The sequence below is a fragment of the Citrus sinensis genome, chromosome 7 (genome assembly GCF_022201045.2).
Source record: "Citrus sinensis cultivar Valencia sweet orange chromosome 7, DVS_A1.0, whole genome shotgun sequence".
In the NCBI taxonomy this organism is placed as follows: domain Eukaryota; kingdom Viridiplantae; phylum Streptophyta; class Magnoliopsida; order Sapindales; family Rutaceae; genus Citrus; species Citrus sinensis.
In genome coordinates, this window is record NC_068562.1 from 5,645,505 (window position 1) to 5,670,616 (window position 25,112).

Below are 25,112 nucleotides of genomic sequence, written 5' to 3' on the forward strand. Positions count from 1 at the left end.
TGCAGACATTCTTGCAAAGCCAGCTTAAGACTAAGGTGATTGCATGGGTTTCTTTGGCGTCTCTGTTGGTGCATATTTTTGTGATGCAGCTTGGTTTGATTAGAACAGCCGTTACTTCGAATTTTTCTTGGTGGGTTTTGGTTTTTGGGATGTTTGGATACGTTGCTTCTGGTAGGTGTCCTCTGACATGGACTGGTTTTTCCATGGAAGCGTTTTCTGGTCCCTGCGAGTTTGTAAAACTCTCTGTTGCTTCTGGTGTCATGCTCTGGTAGGCTTTCTTGCTGGAGGTAAGACCACTCATTTCCCTGGACTCCTTTTCTTTTCAGCAACCTATGCCCTAATGCAACACCTCACTTGTTTCCTAGCATGTTCGGTTCGAATCTCTATGTATTGACTAATTTATTCACTTATTAATTTTCTTCGTGTCCATAACGGTTCTCCATCTTGAGAAATTCCTAATATATGTCGGCTGAAAGTTGGTCTTTAAATCTTTCATGATCATAGAAGATATTCTTCGATTAGTGTATTGAATTTATTTCTATTCAACCTTTGTCTTTAGAAAGAAAATGGATGGAGTAGAAGAAGAAGCATTCCCTTGAATTTCATGATCTAAAACCAGATAATAAGTTATAATAAAGTCTAAAATCATCCGATCATAAAACACTTCTTAATTTTAGGGTGGTTATCGGTCGGGTTGATATACAACCCAACCCAACCCACAAATAAAATGGGTTGAAAAAATTCAATTCCACCCAATCCATTACATATTTCATCCCAATCCAACTGCGGGTTAGATTAATTGGATTGGATTTTTGAAAAAACTCATTTTTATAATGTAATTTAATATTGAATAAAAATAAATAAATAAATTGAAAAAATTAAAAAAACACAATATTAAAATTCTTACAATAAATCCAACATTTCAAAATTTAACAATTAAATTATTAGTACATAATTAATGAAAAAAAAGTTTATAAATTTAAAATCTTGTTTAATGTAAAACGCTATATATATATACACGAGTTGACAGATGAATTTAACAACCCAAACCCAACCCAACTCAATTCGTATATTTTATCAATCCAACTCAAACCGTAAAAATTTATACGGATTGGGTCGGTTTCACGGGTTGGGCAGGTTGGTGTCCACCCCTTTCTTCTTTTTTATTGTCTTAGTTTCTCCGTCCAGAAAATATATCAAACATCGGAGAAGTGGAAATCTATGTGAAGGGAAAGAAATGTTAAAACTTAATAGCGAAAACTTGGTCAAAACAGTGGAAAGAAAAAATATGTTTTTTATTACCTATTAAGAGAAAGTAAAATGAATAAATCTCAATTTTTCAATGTCTCCCCAGCCATGCTTTGTTTGAAGAACACTTGGACCCCGCAGTCACTGTAGAAGTTTTTAACTCGAAGAGTTCAGGTTAGTGGCTGAAGTTCCACCGTGAATATATAATTGAAAAATACATGCAACCTGTAGCCGTGCTTTGTAGTAGAACTAATTTTCTACTGCTTCTCTACTTCTATTATTCCACATATAGATCGAATAAGAGATGTGTGCAAGCAAGTTGCATAAAAGGTCTCTGCATGCTTTAATATTCATCAGTATGTCCTCATGGAGTGGTTTGGTTTAGAACTTAAAAAGAAAAGCACAGATGTCCCACCTGATAATTATCTAAAACGTTCATTCAAGTAAATAATACGCTTGTGATATAGCTTTGCATGTATTTGAGACAGAGATATATTAATGCTTGTAATGATATGTATCCTGCCTCCTGGGTGAGGGTTTCAAATGAGCTTGGAGCCGGTAACGGGAAAGGAGCCAGATTTGCTACAATAGTATCGGTGGTGACATCAATCGCAATTGGTCTCTTCTTCTTTATACTGGTATTGATTTTCCACAATGAGCTTGCGTTGGCATTCTCTTCGAGCGAAGCTGTCTTGCAGGTTGTGAAAAAATGTCGATCCTCTTACCATTTACCATTCTGCTCAACAGTGTTCAACCAGTTCTCTCAGGTAATTTGTTATAGCTAATAATTTAATTTGATTTGGTTTCCCTTTTTTTGTGTGTCAACATTACTCATTATATTTGCTAAATCCATGGTTTTCGTATGTCAATTTATTCTTAAAGGGCTGGCTGTGGGATCCGGATGGCAATCGGTTGTGGCATATGTAAACTTAGGGTGCTACTATATCATTGGAGTTCCCCTTGGATTTATGATGGGTCGGGTCTTCCATCAAGGTGTCGAGGTTATGGATACTTGAACATTTTGCTTGGCTGCATGCTCTTTACGTGACTGAATACCTCAAAGGCATAGTCCCAATCCAAAAAAGACATGTAGAAAACCAAACTATAGAACCATATATATTAAAAGCATCATTTTGAACTTGGCCATCATTACATGCTTGTATTGTATGAGCACAATCTGGTGTCATTAGAATTCATAAATAATTAAAGTAAGAAATATATTCAGAATTTGATTTTTTTTTAGAGGAACTTAAAAAGGTTGGGATCCAGGTTTAACAAATTTTGTACTTTAATTGGATGTGACAAGCCCACCCCATCGTAAATTTAGTTTTTGAGAAGCAAGAATTAAAAACGTATACCCCTTCTAAGCGAGATGGTTTATTTTATTTGTTATTGCTAACTTTAAATGTGATCAGACAAAGAATATGCATATTTGGTACTTACTAGTAATTTCTGACTTTGGAAACGAATGTGGACACCTTAGGGAATTTGGGCTGGAATGATATTTGGTGCCACTGCAGTTCAGACATTGATATTAGCCACATCATTACAATGCGATGCGACTGGAATAAAGAGGTAACGAGTCCTTCAATCTTTAATTTTTGCGGTGATTGTCCTTTAGTATGGATTAATTAGCTTAACTTTTTCGGTGCCACTGCAGTTCAGACATTGATATTAGCCACATCATTACAATGCGATGCGACTGGAATAAAGAGGTAACGAGTCCTTCAATCTTTAATTTTTGCGGTGATTGTCCTTTAGTATGGATTAATTAGCTTTAACTTTTTTGGTGCCACTACAGTTCAGACATTGATATTAGCCACATCATTACAATGCGATGCGACTCAAATAAAGAGGTAACGAATCCTTCAATCTTTAATTTTTGCGGTGATTGTCCTTTAGTATGGATTAATTAGCTTAACTTTTTTGGTTTCAATGGTGAATCGGTAGGCGGAGAAAGCAAGCACGGCTGCAGCCTGCAAGGAGTGCAACATAAAAAGAGTGGATAAGAGCCAGTTTCAGAAGAGCGTTAAAGTTAAAATATATAGCTGGCTTCTAAACTTTATTATGCGAGTCTTCAAAATAAATGCATGTTCAGCGTACTTTTTAGAATACAGCCTCACCAATATAAAGTACTTTTGCTAGTGTATTTCTTTTTTTCTTTTTTTGATAAACTGACAGTGTATTTCTAATAACTGGTAACTTAAAAAAAATGATATTATTATTATTATTTTGTTGTCGCAAAATAATTGACAATGAAAAAAATTAAAAGGTTCTAATTAAATTTATTAATTTTAATTAGTAATTAAATAAGAATAATTTTGGATTTATATACTATATATGAAGACATATTTGAATTGTATAAAAAGATAAAACTAAATCTCAAAATTACCTTTGTGAAAATCTACTCTTTTATTTTCTAAAACTTGCTCTAGGATTTTAGCTCGAGGGTTAGTTTTTAAAATCATTGATGTTAGTTGTGCTGTAAAAATAGTTAGTTATAAAGAGAATCAATTAAATGTTTGATAAAATTTACTTTTGAGAGTATTGTAAATTTTAAAAGCAGCCATATGTATTTGGTAAATTTTAGTGTTAAATTATTATAAGAATGTAAATAACTAAATTGGATATAATGTTGAATTTATAAATATGTAGATAAATATTTTTTCTATTGTGTGTATGTAATAGTTGATAATTAAAATAAATATTTTTATTTTTATTTTGTTATCCGAATATAATTGGTAATAATAATAATCTCTTTCAAGTTAATGATTTTATTCCTAATTAATGAGGATAATTTCAATTTTTTATAATATATATGAAATTGTGTTAAGTATAAAATTGATTTTTACAATCAAATTTTGAAAACTTACTCAATCAAATTCTGAAAACTTACTCCTTTTCTACTTTTCAAAATCTATTGTAGAATGGGGCAATTTTGTCAAAAGTGATTTATGAAAAAATTTATTAAACAAAATTAGCTTTAACTTTTCAAAATCGCTTTTCAAACTCCCAAAAGCAATTCCATAGGGGCCCTAAATATAAGGTGATTTTGACAAAATTGACATAAAGAAATTATTAAACACTAAAATTAGCTTCTTAGCTTGACTTTTAAACCTTCCAACAAATCCGAGAAATCTGAATGGTTTTACTGCCTATCAAAATTTTAACTGTCATAAAGTTTGCCAAATTTATAATATTCCTAATATTTTTATGAATATAGCTGTCTTTTCTTTTTGAAATTAAAGAATAATATTTTTTAAAAGATTTTTATTCATTAATTTGAATTTGAGTTTTATAAACAATTTTTTTTGATGATGTATGATAATTAAAATTTAATATTAATTTACAAAAGATTTTGTAAAATTATGTTATATAAATTTTTTAATAATTTATTTGTTCTTAGTTTGAATTTAGTGTCAAAATTAATACTCATTTGATTAGGGGTGACAAAAATATTTAATGGATTTGGGGTAAATTAAACTGACAAATTGTGCCAAAAAATTGAGAAGGGTTCTTTTGTTGGGGCCGGGTATTTTGTGGACTGTTAATGTAATGAAGTAATTAAGATTTTTTTCACACTTTAGAATTAATTATTAAACTACACGTCGGAATTAATTAAGATTTTTTTTTTGTCTCTAAGAAAATTTAAAATGTTACCTCAGTTACTCAGATGCATTGAAACTTGAACACTTGATTTGTTGGGACCGGGTATTTTACAAACTGTTAATGTAAAAGAGTAATTAAAGATTTTTGTACTCTTTAGAATTAATTATAAACAATTAATATCAAGAAAATTTACACTTTGAAATTAATTAAGATTTTTTTTTCTCTAGCAAGAACAAGATTTGAAATGTTACCCCAATTGCTGTAGCACCGCCAACACATGCATTGAACTCTTTGATTAAACTTTAATTAATAAATCTCGCGATCACGATTCCTTCTATCATTTGAGTGTTTCTTAAGGAAAAAAAAAAATAATGGTTGATATATAAAGATATAGGAGAATGTTAAAAGTCAACTATAGACTATCAATATCACTAAGGCTTTCGTTTAGTGGTGGACTGTCTTCTTCAACAACGTTAAGGTCTAAAGACTTTCACTAAGTCTTTTAACTGCAAATTTATAAGCATGTACATCAAATTCAGAATATACAATTTCCTTTCTCTAAGCCTATATATATATATATATATTAATCATCTATATTAAGATAGTTCTTCCAAGTAACTCCTACATGTTAACCTTATCACAAGATCTACAAATATGTCCATCTAAAGTACTTCCGCATCCCCCTCATACTGTAACTAGGTCACCGAAGATCATCGTAAGTTGTATGCGAATGGCTACAATTAAGGTGCGGTGAGCAATGACCTATTGTTTTTTGTATGAATAAGGGTTGGCCGCTTCCCATACGGAAGAGAAGGTCCCCACTCAGCTTGGATTCTCGTGCATCCCAGAAGGGCAGTGGCTGGATATTACAAAATTACACGTGGCTCAATATCTTTGCTTCAATAATTTGTAAGTTGTGGTCGTAGTAAAATTCAACATACACATAAACGTACACATCTCATATATATGCAATGATTAGTTGTATTAATTTTAATGTATTTCAGAATTTCTGCTGATTAAGTCACGTGCCAACACTCTCAAGGGAGGCGAGGAACGCCGATTTTCTCTCTCGGTCCATTGAAATCTCCGCAGAAATCTAATAGAGAGACTGCCAAACATGCCTAGCAACGGTGCGCTAGAAGATACAAAGGTCCCTTTGCTAGATGATTTAGCCTCAACTGTTCCATCAGAAGATGATTCAGATAAAAATCTTACAAGAACAATTTGGGTTGAATCAAAGAAGCTGTGGTATATAGTTGGTCCTGCAATCTTTAGTCGCCTTGCCTCTTACTCTATGCTTGTCATCACCCAAGCTTTTGCCGGTCATTTGGGTGATATTGAGCTTGCTGCCATATCCATTGCCAATAATGTTATCGTTGGTTTTGACTTCGGCCTCTTGGTAACTCTCTCCCTCCCTGTCAACAGAAATCAGTATTAGCTTAGCTTAATTGGTACTAGAGAAAAGTAACGTGGTGGAAAGTTTCCGTTACCAAGAATACTTTTTTCGACAAAAATATACATGCTGCTTTCTGTTTTTGAGTTCTCGCAGAAAATCAATCTGGATTGTACTTAAAAAGATCTTTTACTTTCTATGATTCTCACAACTGTTTGTGAATTTTTATTTTTTTTTCAGCTGGGAATGGCAAGTGCATTAGAAACTCTGTGCGGTCAAGCTTTTGGGGCCAAAAGGTATTACATGTTGGGTGTTTACATGCAACGTTCATGGATTGTGCTTTTCGTATGCTGTGTTCTGCTTTTGCCTCTGTATCTATTTGCTTCTCCAGTGTTGAAGTTATTGGGCCAGCCGGATGACGTGGCAGAGCTGTCTGGGATGGTTTCTATATGGATGATACCGCTTCATTTCAGCTTTGCTTTTCAGTTTCCACTGCAGAGATTCTTGCAGAGCCAGCTTAAGAATATGGTGATTGCATGGGTTTCTTTGGTGGCTCTATTGGTGCATATTTTTGTAAGTTGGCTGTTTGTGAACAGAATGCAGCTTGGAGTGATTGGCACAGCCGCGACTTTGAATTTTTCTTGGTGGATTTTGGTTTTTGGGCTGTTTGGATACGTTTCTTGTGGGGGGTGTCCTCTTACATGGACTGGCTTCACCTTGGAAGCGTTTTCTGGCCTCTGGCAGTTTGTCAAACTCTCCGCTGCTTCTGGTGTCATGCTCTGGTAGGCTTTCCTATTCACAAATTTGATTGGATATATTAAGTTCAGCAATTGATTTGAATTTATTTTTCCATTAATTCGTGATTGTTGTTTATGCGATTTTTAATTTCTTGTCATTACTTTTCTGTATTTTGAAATCACAGCTTAGAGAATTGGTACTACAGAATATTGATATTGATGACAGGAAATCTTCAGAATGCTGAGATTGCGGTGGATGCTTTATCTATATGGTATGCCTTCTATACTCAACTAACAATATTGTATTATTTCTAGTTGTAGTTTTTATATCGTCTATCATCATATTCATATGATTTAATGCTTTACTCTCTTTTTTTTTTAATTATTGTTGTTTTGGGGAAAATAAAAACAAAAAATTATTGATCCATCAATCTCAAGAAAAATAAAATTATTTTGTGAATTGCGATTCCGTTATTCTTTTGTACACAAACTCCTTTCATTTAATTTATGATACTGTTTTGGCTGATTTGTGGCTTGGATTGTTTGTCCCATGTGGCAGCATGACGATAAATGGCTGGGAGATGATGATTCCTTTGGCCTTCTTTGCTGGAACCGGGTAACGTAACACCTCTCATTTCCCTTTGGCTGCTTTTCCTTTTGAAAACTGATGAACTCTATGGTGGAGCCCATGCCCAGGTGCATCACCTCACATTAATTCAACTGGATTAATTTCCTGCATTTTCTATGTTCACTGAATTGATAAATTCACTAACTTCTTCACTTATAACTTTCGACGTGTCGAAATTCACCGTCAGCCTCTCATCTTGTGAAATTTCTAGTATATATAGTTCTTTCTATATGCTTCAACTGAAAATATGACTTTAAATTCATTAATTTCCATGAATGACATAGAAGTGATCCCATCCGTGCATGCATTGGAAAACTTCTGGACCCGCAGTCAGACTTTGGAAGTATTTATATCCGCAGAGTCCAGATTGGTGGCTGATGTGCCACCGTGAATAAAATAAAAAATTCAACCTGTAACTTCATTTCGCAGAGGATTAATTTTTTTAATGTTTCTTAACTTTCTTGATCCCGACGAAATGCGTTTCTTTTAGTACTTGACATCAATGAGAGACATGTATGCGGTCAATTTGCATACCTCTTCCTCTGCATGTTATCAAAATATTTATGTTTGTAAATTGAGATTGTCGTTTTTGTTGAAGAGGTTGCGGCTTTATCTGCTTCCTTATGTATCATTGCGTGAGAATAAATTGAATGAGACAAAGGACCGCGGTCAGTTTACAATTATGCTCAGGTTTCTCGTGAAAACATCTTTCATTTGTTAGCTCATTCATCAGCGTCATCAGCTTGTATTTATTAGACTAATTCATTGTAAGAGGTGGGACAGAGTACGAATTGCTTAATGAGAAAATGACTGCGGGTCGGATTGTTAAGCCTTGTGCAAAATAGCGACCTCACATTTTAATATTCCTCAGTATGTCTACATAGGGACCTTGTTGGCCTAGAGTTTGATTTTATTTTATTTTTTTAAAAAAGGAAATAATATGCTTGTGATATTATTGACTTATTTTGTATGTATTTGAGACAGAGATAGGCTAGTGCTTGTACTGATAAACTGCATGCAGGGTGAGAGTTGCAAATGAGCTTGGAGCTGGTAACGGGAAAGGAGCCAAATTTGCTACAATAGTATCGGTGGTGACATCAGTCATAATTGGTCTCTTCTTCTGGTTGTTGATAATGATATATCACAATGAGCTTGCCTTGATATTCTCTTCAAGCGAAGCTGTCTTGCAAGCAGTAAACAAATTGTCAATCCTCTTAGCCTTCACCATTCTCCTCAACAGTGTCCAGCCAATTCTCTCAGGTAATTAATTTATAGCCTAAAAATTTGATTTAGTTCGACTTACGCTTTTTTTTAAAAAAAAAAAATTGTCCCCAATTTACTCATTATATATTTGCTAAATTCATTCGTTCTTGTGTTAATTTATTCTTAAAGGGGTGGCTGTGGGATCAGGATGGCAATCATATGTGGCATACATAAACTTAGGCTGCTACTATTTGATTGGAGTGCCCCTTGGATGTCTGATGGGTTGGGTCTTCCATCAAGGCGTCATGGTATGTACGTTGAACTTTTCTTTGGCCAAATTACTCAAAAAGTAATAGTTCCAATTGATAGAGACAAGTAGAAAACGAAACTTTTGAATAATAAATATTATAGGCATCACTATCAATTAGCTTATCTGGCCATCATTACGCGCTTATATTAGCACAATCTCTTGAGATTAGGATTCATAATTAGATTTAGGAGTAAAGCGGAAAGTGAATTTGGAAACTTCTGGAGTAGAAAAACGGAACTTTGTAATTCTATGATTGGTTTGTATTTGTGCATTTTATTCTATGGTGACATCTGCAAATGAAATTGGACACTCATAGGGAATTTGGGCTGGAATGATTTTCGGTGGCACTGCAATCCAAACCTTGATTCTGGCCATCATTACCATTCGTTGCGATTGGGATAAAGAGGTAACCAGCCCTTTATTCAATGCCGAAACTTTCCTTCAGTACAAAAAGAGTTTGTGTTCAGCTAAATCTTTTTTCTTTTTCCCTGTTTGAAATGGCAGGCGGAGACAGCAAATACGCGTGTGAGGAAGTGGGCTGAAACAGCTTAAGATTGCAGTTTCAGATAGAGCTCTGCATAGAGTAAAAGGATGAATTGTCATAATCAAGAGATATAAATGGCTTTAGTAGGACTCACTGTGATTGCCTGTCAAAATTGTATTTGGCATGAGGTTGCCCGATTGTTGAAGTTCCACAATTTTGAATGAAATTACAAGATTGTTAATTTCTTTCATTCTGGGGTTCATTTGTTCTATTAATTCCAAACCTTTAGCATGATCTGCAGGATTGATTTCGCGTTGAGGTCAAAATTGTAGTTGGCATAAAGTTGGGACATTTGGGAAAAAAAAAAGAAAAAAAAAGCATACTTGGTTTGTATACATTAATCATTAAAAGAAAGAAAAAATATATATAAAGAGCAAAACTATAAACTTGCAACAATGAATGCGCTAGCCATCGTGAAGACGTGAACTGATAAAAGGCGTTGAAAAGGCAATCGCTTGCCGCCAACTTATGGAGTTAGAATTATGAACAATATGAATTACCGTCTTTTGGATTTTGAGCAATTGAGTGTCTCTATCGCCATCGAGGCACGGCTCCTTTGAAGCAGAACCAACAACAAAACTTGAAAAAAAAAATGCACAGTGAGTATTCAATTTTCTACTTAGTCAACTGGCCCACATTTTTAAAATTGCAAAATGGAGTCCCAACAGACGATGCTTTTGTTTATTCGTTATCACGCTGGTCTATTCGGCGAGCATTGAAAGAGAACTACTGAACTACAGTGGGCTGATTTTGGAAGTTGGTTTTTTCTTGCACCTCAATATTAGGATAAAGTGAGGTAAGCAATGACCTCTCTGCTCTTGTCTGATCAAGGATTCGTTGCTGTGCATGCATGAAGAGAAGCTGACTCCCAGGTCCACGCCGCACTTTGGTCCGCGTACATCCCACAGAAAATTAACTGATATGATGTCCGCGGCAATGTCGGGGGCCACTAGTTCAAGCCCCTTATGGTCACTCTTTATAATTCCCTTGCCAGAAAATATGGAATATGATATGAATGAATTTAGATAAGAAGAAGTAGAAGTCAAAGAAGTAGAAGTCGGAGAAGTTAAGAAAGGAAGGAAGAGTTCTTTCGCTGAAAATTTGTTCCCCATTATCCAGATACTTTTGGCTATTTATAGCCTTACAAACGTGACAGATAATGTAGCAAAACAATTGCAACAACAAGGCAAAATAATCGGAAACAAACATGTAACCATGCTACCACTTATGCTTAAGTTAAGCAGCCTATTCGTTTAACTACCAAACTAAGTTGACTAAGTCTACCGTCTTGACCATCTCAACAAATACGACTATATCTGCTTCATCATCAACGCCGCTTTTGGCTACCCACGAACATATTGCATGCATGCAAAATTTGCACGTATCAGAATATGAGGTAAATTTCTCTCTAAATATTAATAAAAATAAATATTTGAACTATATTTTGATAAATTTCGGGCCTCCGTCCACATTGCCACAGGGGTAACGCACTAGGGATGACAAAAAAGTTTGGGCTGGGCTGTCTATTCCTACTGATTTTGGCCCATGCCTCCTGCACGAGGGCCTAGATAAGGGTTTAAAAAAAAAACTCGGTCAAGTCTAAGTTCTCTATTTTTTAAAAAATATAAATTTATAAATTAGAATAATAAATTTAAATTTAAAAAATAATGAAAAAAACTTGAATCCTTAATTTATATGTCAATAATGAATTAAAATATTTAAAATTATAATACTAAGTTATATTTTAAGTATTAATTAATTAAAAGAATCCGTAAATTAGAGAATTTAATACAAAAAAAAAACTAAATCTATAAACTTTTATTTTACTTCTTTTCTTTAGTTATTATTTTATTTTTAAAATATTTATTTTCTTTAATTCATTATTGATTATAACAATTTAATTATTATTAACTCATTTCAAGTTTATAATAATTTTTAAAAAAATAAAAAAATAAGTAAAAGTCTGAGCTCAGCGCAAGCCGAGCCCCTACACTTTTACTCTAATAAACTTGGATCTTGGCTTGAAAAAGTCTAGCTCAAGTCTTTAAATTGCCAATCGCACCCCTCATTTTGTCTTTTAGCTGAAGCATCCTTCGATTAAAATCTAAGATATCTTGTGGTTAGAAATTTGACACATGGCAGACAATACACATCGGCCAAGCCGGCAAAGAGCGGGATAAGAATTTTGTTAACAGTTTAATTGTTACAAGGAACAGTAACAAGGTAGGTCTATGGTTGCATTATCGAGGTCGGCTCAACAATATCTACTACGAAACAATTTTTAGTTAGAATCAATTTACCGGACATTAATATCAGTCGCTAAATGGGCATCACAAATTATTGGTAGAAGTAGCAATGTCTGGCAATGGGCATACGGTGGATGCTTAAGATTTGCCTTTTATCAAACAAGATCAAAATTTCACGCCACGACTCTAATTTCAGAAATACCCAGAAGCTGCTAGCTATAATGAGTGGAAGTTTCGTATCATCTGGCTATTTGATATTGGAGATATCACTACAGCCTGGTATATTGTCCATTTGAATGGATGTTTCACAAATGATTGAAGGAATTCGACGAACACGGTAGCATATTCATAATGAAGCAACCTTGAAGTTATTAATAATTTCATACATAAAGAATTAATGTACATCTAAAAGTACTTTAATTGAATAGATACAGTGGCCGTTCCATTTGCCTTCTTTAACAGCAAAAATAGATTTTGGCATATGCATATGTTCACTGGTGCGAAATCAAGAAGCGAATAAAGAAGCATTTGCCCCTAAAGTAAGTAATCAACCAGTCAAAAACAGATAAATATTTACTTACACCACACCGGCCCGGCGGCCCCCGCGGGGTACTTATTGCACCCCCGCTAATTAAACGAAAAATTATGTATAAGAGACCTGTTGGTGGTAAAATATGGAGAAAGAAGTATTAAGCACATGACACGTTGGGAATATGATTCATGACTTTTGAAGCCCTCCAAAGGATGAAGGGAAAGTTGAATAGGCCACGGTAGAATGGGAAGGTCTCGAAAAATTAGTATCAATCACCTAAATTATCTAAAAATAATAAAAAAAATATCTATTACAATATATTTAAGTTGTCACGTGTTAATATAGGACCACAGAACAATGACAGTCTCACCAAAAGTAGGACATGTCATTACAACACGGTTCCCACTTAAATTATCTCTAAAATATCTTCTTACAAACCACCAAAATCATATTTCACAAAGATGACCACATATACAACTACATGCATAATCTCTAATGAAATTAGGTGCTCCTCGGCCCAATTGGTTAATTTCAAATGAGCCAATTAGAATTAAAGATATATTACCAACAAAAACTATCCCCCTAGAAGACCACTCTCTAACCTAAGCAAGTTCAAAAGCCTCAACAAAAAGGCCAAATTACTCTTAAATCCCTAAGGAAGAAAATAACTAATGGTGGTTTGCCATGCATCTAAAAGGACATAAAGAGGTCCTCAGGGGAGCATTCCATCTTCAAAAGTCAGGTTGATTTCACAAAAATATTAAGTTTACTCGTTCACAAAAATACTCATCTTTTCTCCTATTCTAGCGTTTCTTGGAAAACCTGGCCTCTTTCAACCTCCCACTGACTTGACCGTCAGAGTTTCATCATCGGCCACTGACGTCATTGCCTTTAACGGCTATTCCTTATGATTTCAGGTTCATCTTTGTCGCAATGTTCCCCAAAAAGACTGTTTCTAGGCACCTCCATCTCCAGTACTGTCAGAAATCACCTTCTGTAGAGAATCTCTCATAATGCTTTGTGCTAACTAGAATTGGACCAAAACAAGACCCTAAAAAAGACGAAGAAGAATGACAATGCAAATAAACCATAATTACTCTATGTTTGTCATCACTCAAGCTTTTGCTGGTCATTTGGGTGATCTTGAGCTTACTGCCTTATCCATTGCAGTACTGTCATCGGTGGCTTCGACTTGGGGCTCTTGGTAACTCTCACTCTGTCTCCATAGAATCACAAGCTTGATCGGGAAGTTTTTAATTAAAAAATTTGAAGTGTTCAGTAAATGTGTTTCTTATTTTATCTTATTTTTATCAGCTGGGAATGGCAAGTGCATTAGAAACTCTGTGCGGTCAAGCTTTTGGGGCCAAAAAGTATTACATGCTGGGTGTTTACATGCAACGTTGATGGGTTGTTCTCTTCATATGCTGTGTTCTGCTTTTGCCTCTGTATCTTTTTGCCTCCCCCGTATTGAAGCTATTGGGCCAGCCGGATGACGTGGCAGAGCTGTCCCGGATGGTTTCCATATGGATGGCACCGCTTCATTTCACATTTACTTTCCAGTTTCCACTGAAGAGATTCTTGCTGAGCCAGCTTAAGAATATGGTGATTGCACGGGGTTCTTTGGTGGCCCTGTTGGTGCATATTTTTGTGAGTTGGCTGTTTTTGAACAGAATGCACTTGGAGTGATTGGCACAGCCGCGACTTTGAATTTTTCTTCGTGGGTTTGGTTTTTGGGCTGTTTGGATACGTTGCTTGTGGGGGGTGTCCTCTTACAGGGACTGGCTTCTCCTTGGAAACGTTTTCTGGTCTCTGGGAGTTTGCCAAGCTCTCTGCTGCTTCTGGTGTCATACTCTGGCTTCCTATGCACGTAATTATAGCTATAGCTACTGATTTTAATTTAATTTATTTGTCATTACATTTTGTGTGTTATGAAATCACAGCTTCGAGAATTGGTACTAGAGAATATTGGTATTGATGACTGGAAATTTGCAGAATGCAGAGATTGCAGTGGATGCTTTGTCTATCTGGTAGGTGTTGTACACAACTAATAGTGTTGTAATATTTTTTATTTCTTTGCGTAAATTGTCATCTTATAAATGTTGTGCGGTTCTGTTGTTCGTTAGGTTTTTTACCAACTCTTTTTTTATTTAATGATTGATAGTGTGTTTGTGTTCTGTTATGTTTTGTCTCATTCGGCAGCATGACAATAAATGGCTGGGAAATGATGATTCCTCTCCATTCTTTGCTTCAACTGGGTAACACTCCAGCTTCCCTTTAATAATTTTTTTTTTTCAATTCTTTTTGCTAAATCAAAGGCCTGGCTAGAATATCTCTCAGATCTCAAATAAGTTTCAGTCACAAGAGAGTAATTAATGGCAAATCACTATTGCCATCAAAGGCCTGGCTATCAATGATTTGCCTGTGTCCGAGAGACATATAGATCGACCAGTGTTTGTTATGTATGAAATATGTACTGCAGAGTGAGAGCTGCAAATGAGCTTGGAGCTGGTAACGGGGAAGGAGCCAAGTTTGCTACAATAATATCGGTTGTGACATCAAATCATGCTTGGTATCTTCTTCTGGTTATTGATAGTGATTTATCACAGTGAACTTGCCTTGATATTCTCTTCAAGTGAAGAATTGCGTGTTTGATATGTATTTACATTTTGTAATTCTGGCATTGCAAAGAGTAATGAAATTGGACATCTTACCATTATCTTAGGGGATTTGGGCTGGAATGATTTTTGGTGGCACTGCAGTTTAAACTTTGGTACTGACCATCATTGCACTGCGACTGGGAATAAAGAGGTTACGAGCACTTTATCAAGTCAGTGCTGTAATTTTTATTCAGTACTTAAAAAAGTTTTAAATATGTTAAGTTAAATCTTTTTTTTTTCCCCTGGAAAAAAATTGCAGGCTGAGAAAGCTAGTACGCTTGTAAAGAAGTGGGCAGCTGGAACATCGTCAGATTGCGTATGGGCTTCAGATAAAGATGGACTGTCATAGTCAGTTTTTCTTTGATTGGCATAAAAATAAAATTCCCTAATTTGCAATGTGCCTCAATAATTAATTTGGAATGAATCCACAATGTTTCTTTCCTTTAATTTTTGGACTGCATTTGGTCTATTTCAAACCTATTGCAGGCTGCCTGCTAACTATGTCAAAGGCGTCTAGGAGCCAAGAGCTAGTGCTTTTATAATTAAAAATTGATTTTTAAATAAAATTAATTTTTATTTCAGAAGACTTCAAATCAAGAGAATATTCTAATTCAGTTTTTATATATTGGACTGGCATAATTCCAACGGATGCCCAAAAAATTGTGCAGCCCAGAATTTTATTCTTGTACAACACTCCTATTTATTCTTATACAGAACTTTACAGTTTAATGTTAGAACTTATAAAATGGCAAAGACACAAAGACTAAGAGGCCACAAAGCAACAAACTAAATGAGGTTTTATATAAATTCTTTAATTTCTTTCTAGCAACAACACCATGCAAAGTAATGAAAGACGATTATTCCCCATCCCTCCCAATCGAACTCCAAATTTAATGTATCCCATTATATTTGAATATGTGGCCACTTATTTTCGTTAAACCAAGTAGACTATCCTTTGCAAATTATTAATTTCAAACTCATGCATGTGTTTTTTGAAGTCCTGCTGTGATGATAAGTTATTAAAACTCCTTACGATCACTTATCAGAGGACTAGCTATTACAGTTTACATAAACAACTTTTTACCATACAGCCCATTTTAAAATCCAAATTAAACTCGTCTCCTTTCAAGATTAGTGTGAAAGACTGAGACACCGAGTGACAAGTGATCGAACTTTTGACTACTATTGACTATACCAATAAGTATTCCAATAATTATGTGACGTTTCATCTACTGAATGGTAAAAGTAGTTTTACAAATTATAAAATTAATTAATTAATAAATAAGTACCACGTAGCATTTGAGAGTGAAAATGAGTGTAATTCTCCTCGTTTTCCCTTGAAAATTAATTAATTATAGTGAATTAACAATTATACCCTTAAAAATTATTACTTATATACCTTTACAATCTCTTATTATCACTTATATATCTTTAAATTATCACTTGTATCATATAAAAATATCAGATTACTCCTCTGACGTCATCATACTTAAATAGCAACTAACAATTTTATAGACGGCATATATATTTTGTTAACTTAAGGTGGACGACTGATATACCCTGAAAGTATTGTAGTAAATTTGATAACGGAATAAATTAAGAATATTCGATTGATAATTTCCTAAAAAAGAAAAGAAAAAGGGAGAGATAGACAATGTCAAAAATTAAAAATAATAACGGTATTTGAAAAAGAAAGAGAAAAAGAAAAGTAAATAGGCATCAGTTCTTCATAATGCACGTCCTAATTAAAAAACAATAAAGAGAGGACTGAGTAGGGTCCTTTGTCTATGATTTTTACTTTCTTTTTTACATAAAGTTTTGCAGCAATTTGTGACGAGAGGGACATACTCAATTATTGAGTGAAGATATGATCAGCTTTAATAGCTTTCTTTAAAGAAAACCTAAAATAATCCCGAGTAATGAACGTTTCAACTATGCATAACGAGTAAACAACCTCATAACCGAGGCTTGATAATCATTATAATATATATGCATAATTATTATGAATCAAAATGATGGTAATCTTTTCTTGCTTTCAAATTAACGTAACAAAACCATATTAACACGCAATTCTTCTGTGCTTAATCTACTTGGAAATCATAACCATTCTCCTTAACGAAATGACATAATTGTTTTTTTTCCCAACGTATAGCAAATAGACTTAAAATTCACACTATATATGGATTTTCTATTTACTTTAATTACACTGACCATACATGGCCATCACTATGCACATGATTCGATTGAGTCAAGAACCAGAAAATTAGGAAACCTGTTGAAGCCAAATCTAGCTGAAGAGAATCGGACTGAGTCACCGTACCTTCTCGAAAGGCGATCTCCAAACCGAGCTGACTCACTTGCCTTATCTCTTCTCCCTGTGCTCACAATCATCCTTTCATCTCTATACGCTCTCTCTTTCGCTACTTTATCCTTCAATGCGGTGATTAATCCCCAAAATGCTTCAATCAAAACCCTTTTCCTGTGGGACAAAACCGACAATCTCTCCTTACAATCCTCCAATCTCTTCAAGGCACAGGCCAACTCGACCGAGTCACCCAAACTCAAACAGCCGAGTCTGTTGTTAAACTCGCTGACTCGAATTGAAACCTCGTTTATGGCAGACAAGTAATCTTCGCCCACCAATCCCATGATATCGTCCACCAAAGGGTTGCCGCGCACGTGCAAACAATCAGGCGTTTTACACATCTGTTCAAGCAAACTCAGCAAGGAATCGACCTCTTTGAGCAAATCAATGTTCACGAGCGCCGACACCTTCTCTTCTTCTTTATCCATCTCCACAGAACTTGAACTTGAAGAAAGGAAGAAACCCAAAACCCTAGAAGTGGACAAGAGGTGTTCGAGATATAAAGCGTACCATCTGACCCACGAAGAGAGTTCCCAAGTAAGCGGCGTCGTGTTGTCTCTGAAGTTTGACAATTTAAGATAGTTTCTTCCACCGGCGGAGGGATAAACAGAGAGCTGATCTTGGAGAATGAAGCTTCCATGTTTGACGATGTGATGGACGGCGATGAGGGACTTGATGGCGACGGATGCATCGTGGGTTGTCTGAAGGCGGTCCATGAGGGCTTCGATGACGGCGGCGGCCGTGGCCCGAGAGCTATGGCCGAAGCTGAGGAGCGTGGTCAGGCGTTTCGGATCGGGCGGCGTGGAAGGGTCGTGAGTTGTGGCTCGTAGAAGAGATAGATGGAGAGTTAGGGTTTTGGGTTTGGAGATTATGGCTGCTTTGCTCTGTGACACCTTGTCTTTGATTATGCCCATTAGATTTGCCAGGCGCCCCATGTTCATAAAGATCCACCTACGTACGCTGCAGCCGAGAGGCAAATTTTATTTCATTTATTTAAAGGATTTAAAAGATAATTAAAGAAGGCACCGGAATTGAATTGAAGAAGAAGGAATATGGTTTCCCACTTTCCCTTATCAAATTCTACAGTTGGGTGGCGTGTGATAATTATTTATACGTATCAACGTATGTTCTTTGCGCTTGTTAACCGTTGCCTTGTCAAAGATTTGAGAGAATTAAAATTTAAAAAGGGCAAAAAAAGACAAAAAAAAAAAGCAAGAGACATCACCGTTGAAGCAATTACAAAATTTAATGTAATCAACTACAACCAACAAACGAACGGCTAAATTTTATTGATGTCGATGAATGATAAAAAAAGTCAAGCCACCACCTGCAGGGTGGACCCTGATTAAAAATAATTATTTGTTTTTTGTCGGGTAAGCACTAAGCAGCCATTTATGATTGTCAAAACCGATCAAAAAGGTCACACGACGTTGTTTCGATCATTATTACCGTACCCATAATTCGGATGTAACAGAAGCCATTTCGAGACATATATGCTTTTAAAATATCTTGTTTTAGCCAATTAAACTCGTGTCCATGTATACCATTCTGAAACTTGTTAGGTGGTAGTTATCAAGTAAAGAGTAAAGAATATCAAATGCGTCGGCTTCCTAATTAAATAAAATATGGTTGCCCTTCGATGTTAATGTGACTAATAATCAAATTTTGGAGAGTAATCATTAGATCAATTATTTTAATTTAAAATATAGAAAAATACTGGCTTATTCAGTGTAAGTAGCCGTTTGATCCAGAACATATAAACCATTACACAAATGGTTCTACATTTGTGTTTAAATTTAATACAAAAAGGAATTACAAACTTTCTACTTCTTACTTCTAAATACATTGTCGCATCGGCACATCGTCCCCGTTGATGTGATGATTATAATTAGTGGCAACATATTTCTGTTGACATGGGAATAGTGGCCCAGGGTTCATTCTCCCTTAGCAGTTAGCAGGGGCGAGGATATGGAGCTAACTACTAAGCGAGAGTGGACTATTTGACCCCATTATTCGCATGGGTGTACTTAAACTTATTTCAGTTATTTGGAATGTATTTAGCAACATTTTATTCGGTATATAATGGTAATATTTGACCCTATCAATTTGTCTTATTAGTCCCCATTTTTCAATTAATATTTTTTATTCTAAAATTGTTCTTATTCGAAAATGAATATGTTTTTTTTTCTCTCATGTTGTCAATAGATTAACTTCTCATCTCTCTTATTTTTTTCAAAATTAAATCACAATTTCAATTAATTGTTAGCTCCTGATCTAATCTAGTAATCTCAAATTAAAATTAAACAAAACTTTAGATTATCTCACAAAATTAAAACCAATATCATCGATATCAACAAAATTCACCACTTGTTTATAAAATTTTTTTGGGGGTAAAAAACATCATTGAAACTCTTCATATGTTAGTGGAGTTGATGGATTGATTGATGATGAAAAAGATAGGTGGTGGTGGTGAACTTGTTGTTGATGAAAATAAGTGGCGGGGATAATAGTTATGGTAGAGAGAGAGGTGGAAAGAAGGAGAATAAAATAAAAACTAATAACTTTTTATTTTTAATGAAGGTAATTTTAGAAAATAATAAAATAAATTAAAAAATAAAGACTAGTGAAATGATTTAAGGAGTCAGATATAATTTGACTAGTGAAATGATTTAAGGAGTCAGATATAATTTCTCTTTGATATTGTTAGCATCAATTAATCAACGTTGGGTGGTACCATTAAAACTCATTAGAGATGGTAATTAAATCCATATTCGGCCCCGATCTACAAGGATCTGGAAGATCCAGATCCGGAAAAATTCAAATCCGCACATTAAAAAATGTGAATCCAGATATAGAAATTTGGGATATCTGGATGCAAGTGCATCCGGAAAACTGGATATCCGGATCCGGAAAAAATTTTATTTTAAATTAAAAATTAAATTAATATATATATATTGAAAATGAAATTAAAAATTAAAAAAATAAATTTTATTTGAGGATTTATGATATTGTTATTAATTAGTCATGTTGAATTATTAATTATTGATTATGAGTGAATTTTGTTTGTTATTATTAGGTAAATTATTGAATTTTATTTTAAATTAAAAATATACATTAAAAATGAGATAAAAAATAAAAATAAAATTTTATTTATAGATTTATAGATTTATGAGATTATTGTATGTTATTCATGTTGAATTATTAATTGTTGAATTATGATTAGATTTTATTTGATATTATTAGTTAAATTATTGAATTTTTAAATTATATATTAAATTATCAAAGTTTAATTTTTACGGATATGAATATGCGGAATATCCGCCCACATCCGTTACGGATATTACCCGCATCCGGATCCATATCTTTTTTTGCGGATGCCGATGCAGATCCAAATATAGAAATATGAATTCGGATTAGGATTTTGCCAATCCTAATACTCGTCTAAAATTCATTTTTAACATCCTTTCTCTATTATCTCAACCAAAATATTTAAAAAATGATATTATTTATTTTAAAACACCATTTCATACTGCAAAATATTCCTGTATTTCTCACCATTCCTTAATTCACTCAAGTGTTACTTGATGGTGATGAATGATAATGTCTTTTTCTAAGCATCTGTCTATTTTGTTGTGACATGGCTTAATTCATAATTTTTACACGGAAATTTGAATAAGCCCAAAAAGCCAATATGAAAATAGGCCTTATAAAAAAAATCTAGGTCCATTTTTTAATAATTCCAATTGAATCTAAAATGCTCAAATGATATGTTTTTGATAAAATGCTAAAGGAGTGATCCTAACAAGAATGATTTAAATTTGCTTTTTACAAAGAAATGTCGAGTCAATTCTTTAATATTTATACGTAAAATGTCCAAATCACAAATTTTTGAGAAAATAGAAAAGTGTGATTTTACAAGAAGAAACAAGGTGTCTGGAGAATAATTATAATTTCTTACAAATAAGATTCTATATAAATCCTTTACGAGCAAAAGGTCGCAAAATCAGTCCTCTCTATATGGAACCAATGTTAGAGCCAAAGGCAAGCTCAAATCGTTTAAAGGTTAAATGCCCAAAAAATATGACAAATGTCTAAAGAAGACTTATCATGAACAAGTCTTGACACATGTTGATAGTTGTCCTTATGCAAAAGATTTGTGGTCACTTATCACAATGATTATACTGCATGTCATGATAGCTCCTCCATCTCATGCTTCAAGTTGCTTGTATAAAGGCCAAACCTCCTATGTTTGAAAGTAAGTAATAAAATAATTGCAAAAATGTGGTCCTTCTCCCTCAAAATTCTTTCTCCCTTTAGAAGTTGAGCACAAAATGTTGGCTTAAGTATCGGAGAGTCATCGCCGACAACCCTCATAGTCTTTGACAATTTCTTTTCTTTTACACTTTTAACCACACAAATCATGAGATAAGCCAACATCACAAAGAAAAATGGACGATAAAACTTGAGGTAGAAAAATATCACGAAAAAAAAATGTTACACTAAAATTGGCATCAACAATAATTATTATTTTCTTTCGGCTTGCAATTTAAAAACTAAAAACTGATGTCATTGGTTGCCAATTAGGTGTTTGATTCTAGTAGTTTAAAAAATGTCAACTATTTTATGACTGCAGTTGGGCTCGCTTCTTTTTTAAATGTCATTGGTTGGGCTCACTACCTAAAGCAATAATTGGACGAAAATTAGATGGACACCATGCATCTGATGGGTGATGATGAGGTCCCATCTTCACTATCATATGTTCATTTCTATGCAGGAGATCTATCAAAGAATGAAAATGCTTGGTGTAGAGAAGCACGAGAGAAAGATGAGAGAAACAATGAAGAAAGGGGTAAAGAGAGAGTGAGTGGGTGAAGAGGGAGAGAGATCAAAATTCTCTTGTCTTTCTATCGTGGTTCTCTCTTTGTAGCACTACTCATCAAAGAATGATTTCTCTTTGAGTAGTGCTAGAGAGAGAGAACCACGAGAGAAAGATGAGAGAATTTTACTCTCTCTCTCTCTTCACCCACTCATTATCTCTCTATCCCTTTCTTCATTGTTTCTCTCCTCTTTCTCCCGTTCTTCTCTACACTAAGCATTTTCCTTTCTCGTTTACTCAAGTCATTTGTTTAGATGAGTTGTTGAAAATGACAAGTTAATTCTCTTTTCTTCAATCATTAAAAAAAATCCTGTAAAATCCTTTCCAGATAAATGATTTTTCTGTGATATTCTAATTTCTAAATGTGAAGTAAATTTTTGCATATTGGTGACGTCTTCTACTAGCGGACCATTTAAAAATCAAATTCATCAATTCTGTAACAAAATTTCAATTATCAAATTAATATATAAATATATAAAATATTTACACAAAATTTCTTTAAAAAAAAAAAAACAAAAACAAAACCACTGCCAAAAACAAAACCATCGGCACCCGGTATCCAATTGCTTCTATCTTGTCTCTCAACTAAAATATACTTTAATTTTGATCCACTAGTTCATACCTGGGGCCTTGCCGAGGAGGATTCGCCACCTTGCCCAATCTTCACGTTAAGACAATTTAACGGCGATTTAACTGCTGTCAACAGGTTCCTTCCGTTCGAATTCCAACCATCGCCCAATCCCATACCCTCACCACCAACTTTAACGAACCCCATCTTCGAAACAAACGGCGGAGTCATTGAAAAAACCCAGCGGTCGGACCGGCCAATTTGCCGGTCCACATAATTTCTTCCTCTACTACTCCCTTCTCCTCCACCACCCTTTCTGGAACTGCCTTCCATTGCCAGAGCGGCATTGAAACTCGCCGTTCGCTTAAGTTTACCTCTCGTCATTAGCTTTTTCCTAACCTCGTCTGGAAATCTTAGTGTGTACCTCTCAACGCTTACTCCAGCTAGAACAAGCGAATGTCCTGTCGAATGTGACCTCGGAAACCTCTCTGGCATTCCCAATCTCGGCGGTCGGTTCCTCATCGGCGTCACGTGACTCGCCGCGTTAGTAATTTCAAGCACTTGCGCGTCACTGTTGCTTTGCTCGTCGTTGATGTCGATCACAGCGCGACTTTGCTCTCCACTGAGTTCAGAAGCGGAGTTGTTGTGAGTCTGATTCGACTCGTTGTTTGAATCGCATAATTTAACCTTTTTGTTTGATTCTGGAGTAAGGTTGGCCCTACAAACCGGGCACGTCACGTGAGAGGCTAACCAGACATCGATGCAATGAGGATGGAACACGTGATCACATTTTGGAAGTAAACGCAGCGTTTCGTCGTCCTCAAACTCGCTTAAACACACGGCACATTCCAGAGCACCCTTCCCGATTTTCAGATCCTTCACCGCAGAGTAGACGAAGATAGGGAAAGACTCGATGACGGAAGGATCGAGGCCGCGGTTTCTGGAGAGCCCGGCGAGGGCGCGTGAAGGGAGGACGCCGCCTTGGGCGCGTGAATCAGAGCAGTGACGTACGTAGATGGAAAACATGGCGACGATAAAGAAGGTGGATATGAGAACCAAGATGATGATTGCCATTGAAGGATCAAGGGTTGTGTAAAGACCGTCAGGGTTCGCCGGCGGTTGCGTGACTGTCTGTGCGCTGGCGTAATCGTACAACGTCGGCCAGAGGAGCAGCAGCCATGTGACGTGGATGATCCAACGGCTGGGATTGAAGTTTTCGAACCTCATTATCATTAGTATCAGATGAAAATCGCTCCGAATTCTGGAAGCTAGTGAGTAGTGAGAGAGAGGAGTTATATTAGTCATGTCAGCACAGTGAGTGACGTGGCAAATTGTATAAGGGGAGAAAGAGGCAGCTGGCTGGCTGGCGTGGGCGGGAAGAAACGAACTGTCGCGAGTGATGACGTCATCAGTAAGGGGACAACATCCTTGCCACGTGAAAGCCTAAATTACTGCTGGATGCCTGGCCGACTGCTGATGTGTGTTGCCACGGCAACGTTTTAATCGTGGAGGGTAATTGCAATCCATCTATTGTTTAATTGTTGGATATTATTATTGTAAAATATACTTGTTCTAGTTATTATTATTATTATTATTGTTATCATATTTTAATTATTATTAAAAACCCGCAAAAACAGGCTTTGAAAAGGTGGAGATATTTTGGGGGAATAGAAAAAATAAAATAAAAAATAAAAGAGATAATGTAGTTGTTCGCTTTCCTGTTTGATTGCGGAACTGTATTTAGCCGGTACAAGTAGCTATCGATGTCACAATAGATTATTCTGGACAGCTTTTGTTAGATGGAGTTATGGGCCATGCATTTATTAGACGGTTGCATTTGTTATTATCGTCCATTGATGGATTAGCTGATGAGCAGAGCTACCAACATCCCTCTAAAAGTTTTATAATTGTTAAATTACCCATCAGTTAAAGAATACAGTAATATAACAAGAGAAAAAGTGAAAACAAATAAGTGGCATAATAATAATTTAAAGATAATTTGCGTTCATTATCAAATGTATACAAATAAGGAGATGAATTCTCTTTTTATAATCTTATAATTATGTATACAAATAAAATAAATGATTAATAAATTAATATATCATTAATCATAAGTTCTTATAAAATAGTGAGAGTTAAAAGAGATGAAGAGTTGCTCGGTAGGGGAGATAAAGGGTTGTTTTGATGAACGTTGAC

The 25,112-nt window shown here is 35.1% G+C and overlaps 3 protein-coding genes and 2 pseudogenes across 3 annotated transcripts; 3 read left to right on the forward strand and 2 right to left on the reverse strand.

The window, feature by feature from the left end:
- The first annotated feature begins 1,134 nt into the window (after positions 1-1,134).
- On the forward strand, positions 1,135-2,614 carry LOC127903773 (protein DETOXIFICATION 27-like; annotated as a pseudogene).
- A 3,247-nt stretch (positions 2,615-5,861) lies between these two features.
- On the forward strand, positions 5,862-9,862 carry LOC102628773 (protein DETOXIFICATION 27-like). Its single transcript, XM_006466217.4, has 8 exons — positions 5,862-6,256; positions 6,491-7,032; positions 7,173-7,259; positions 7,547-7,603; positions 8,637-8,875; positions 9,008-9,126; positions 9,445-9,534; positions 9,633-9,862. The coding sequence occupies exons 1-8, from the start codon at positions 5,975-5,977 to the stop codon at positions 9,678-9,680; spliced, it is 1,464 nt and encodes a 487-aa protein (XP_006466280.2). The 5' UTR covers positions 5,862-5,974; the 3' UTR covers positions 9,681-9,862.
- A 3,658-nt stretch (positions 9,863-13,520) lies between these two features.
- Positions 13,521-15,456, forward strand: LOC107178113 (protein DETOXIFICATION 27-like; annotated as a pseudogene).
- A 1,648-nt stretch (positions 15,457-17,104) lies between these two features.
- LOC102628181 (putative clathrin assembly protein At4g40080) lies at positions 17,105-18,653 on the reverse strand. Its single transcript, XM_006466215.4, has one exon. It carries the CDS (start codon positions 18,411-18,413, stop codon positions 17,334-17,336), a length of 1,080 nt encoding a protein of 359 aa, XP_006466278.2. The 5' UTR covers positions 18,414-18,653; the 3' UTR covers positions 17,105-17,333.
- Positions 18,654-22,780: 4,127 nt separating this feature from the next.
- LOC102607935 (E3 ubiquitin-protein ligase ATL31-like) lies at positions 22,781-24,343 on the reverse strand. Its single transcript, XM_006495311.4, has one exon. The coding sequence runs from the start codon at positions 24,219-24,221 to the stop codon at positions 22,965-22,967; it is 1,257 nt and encodes a 418-aa protein (XP_006495374.2). The 5' UTR covers positions 24,222-24,343; the 3' UTR covers positions 22,781-22,964.
- Positions 24,344-25,112: the final 769 nt, after the last annotated feature.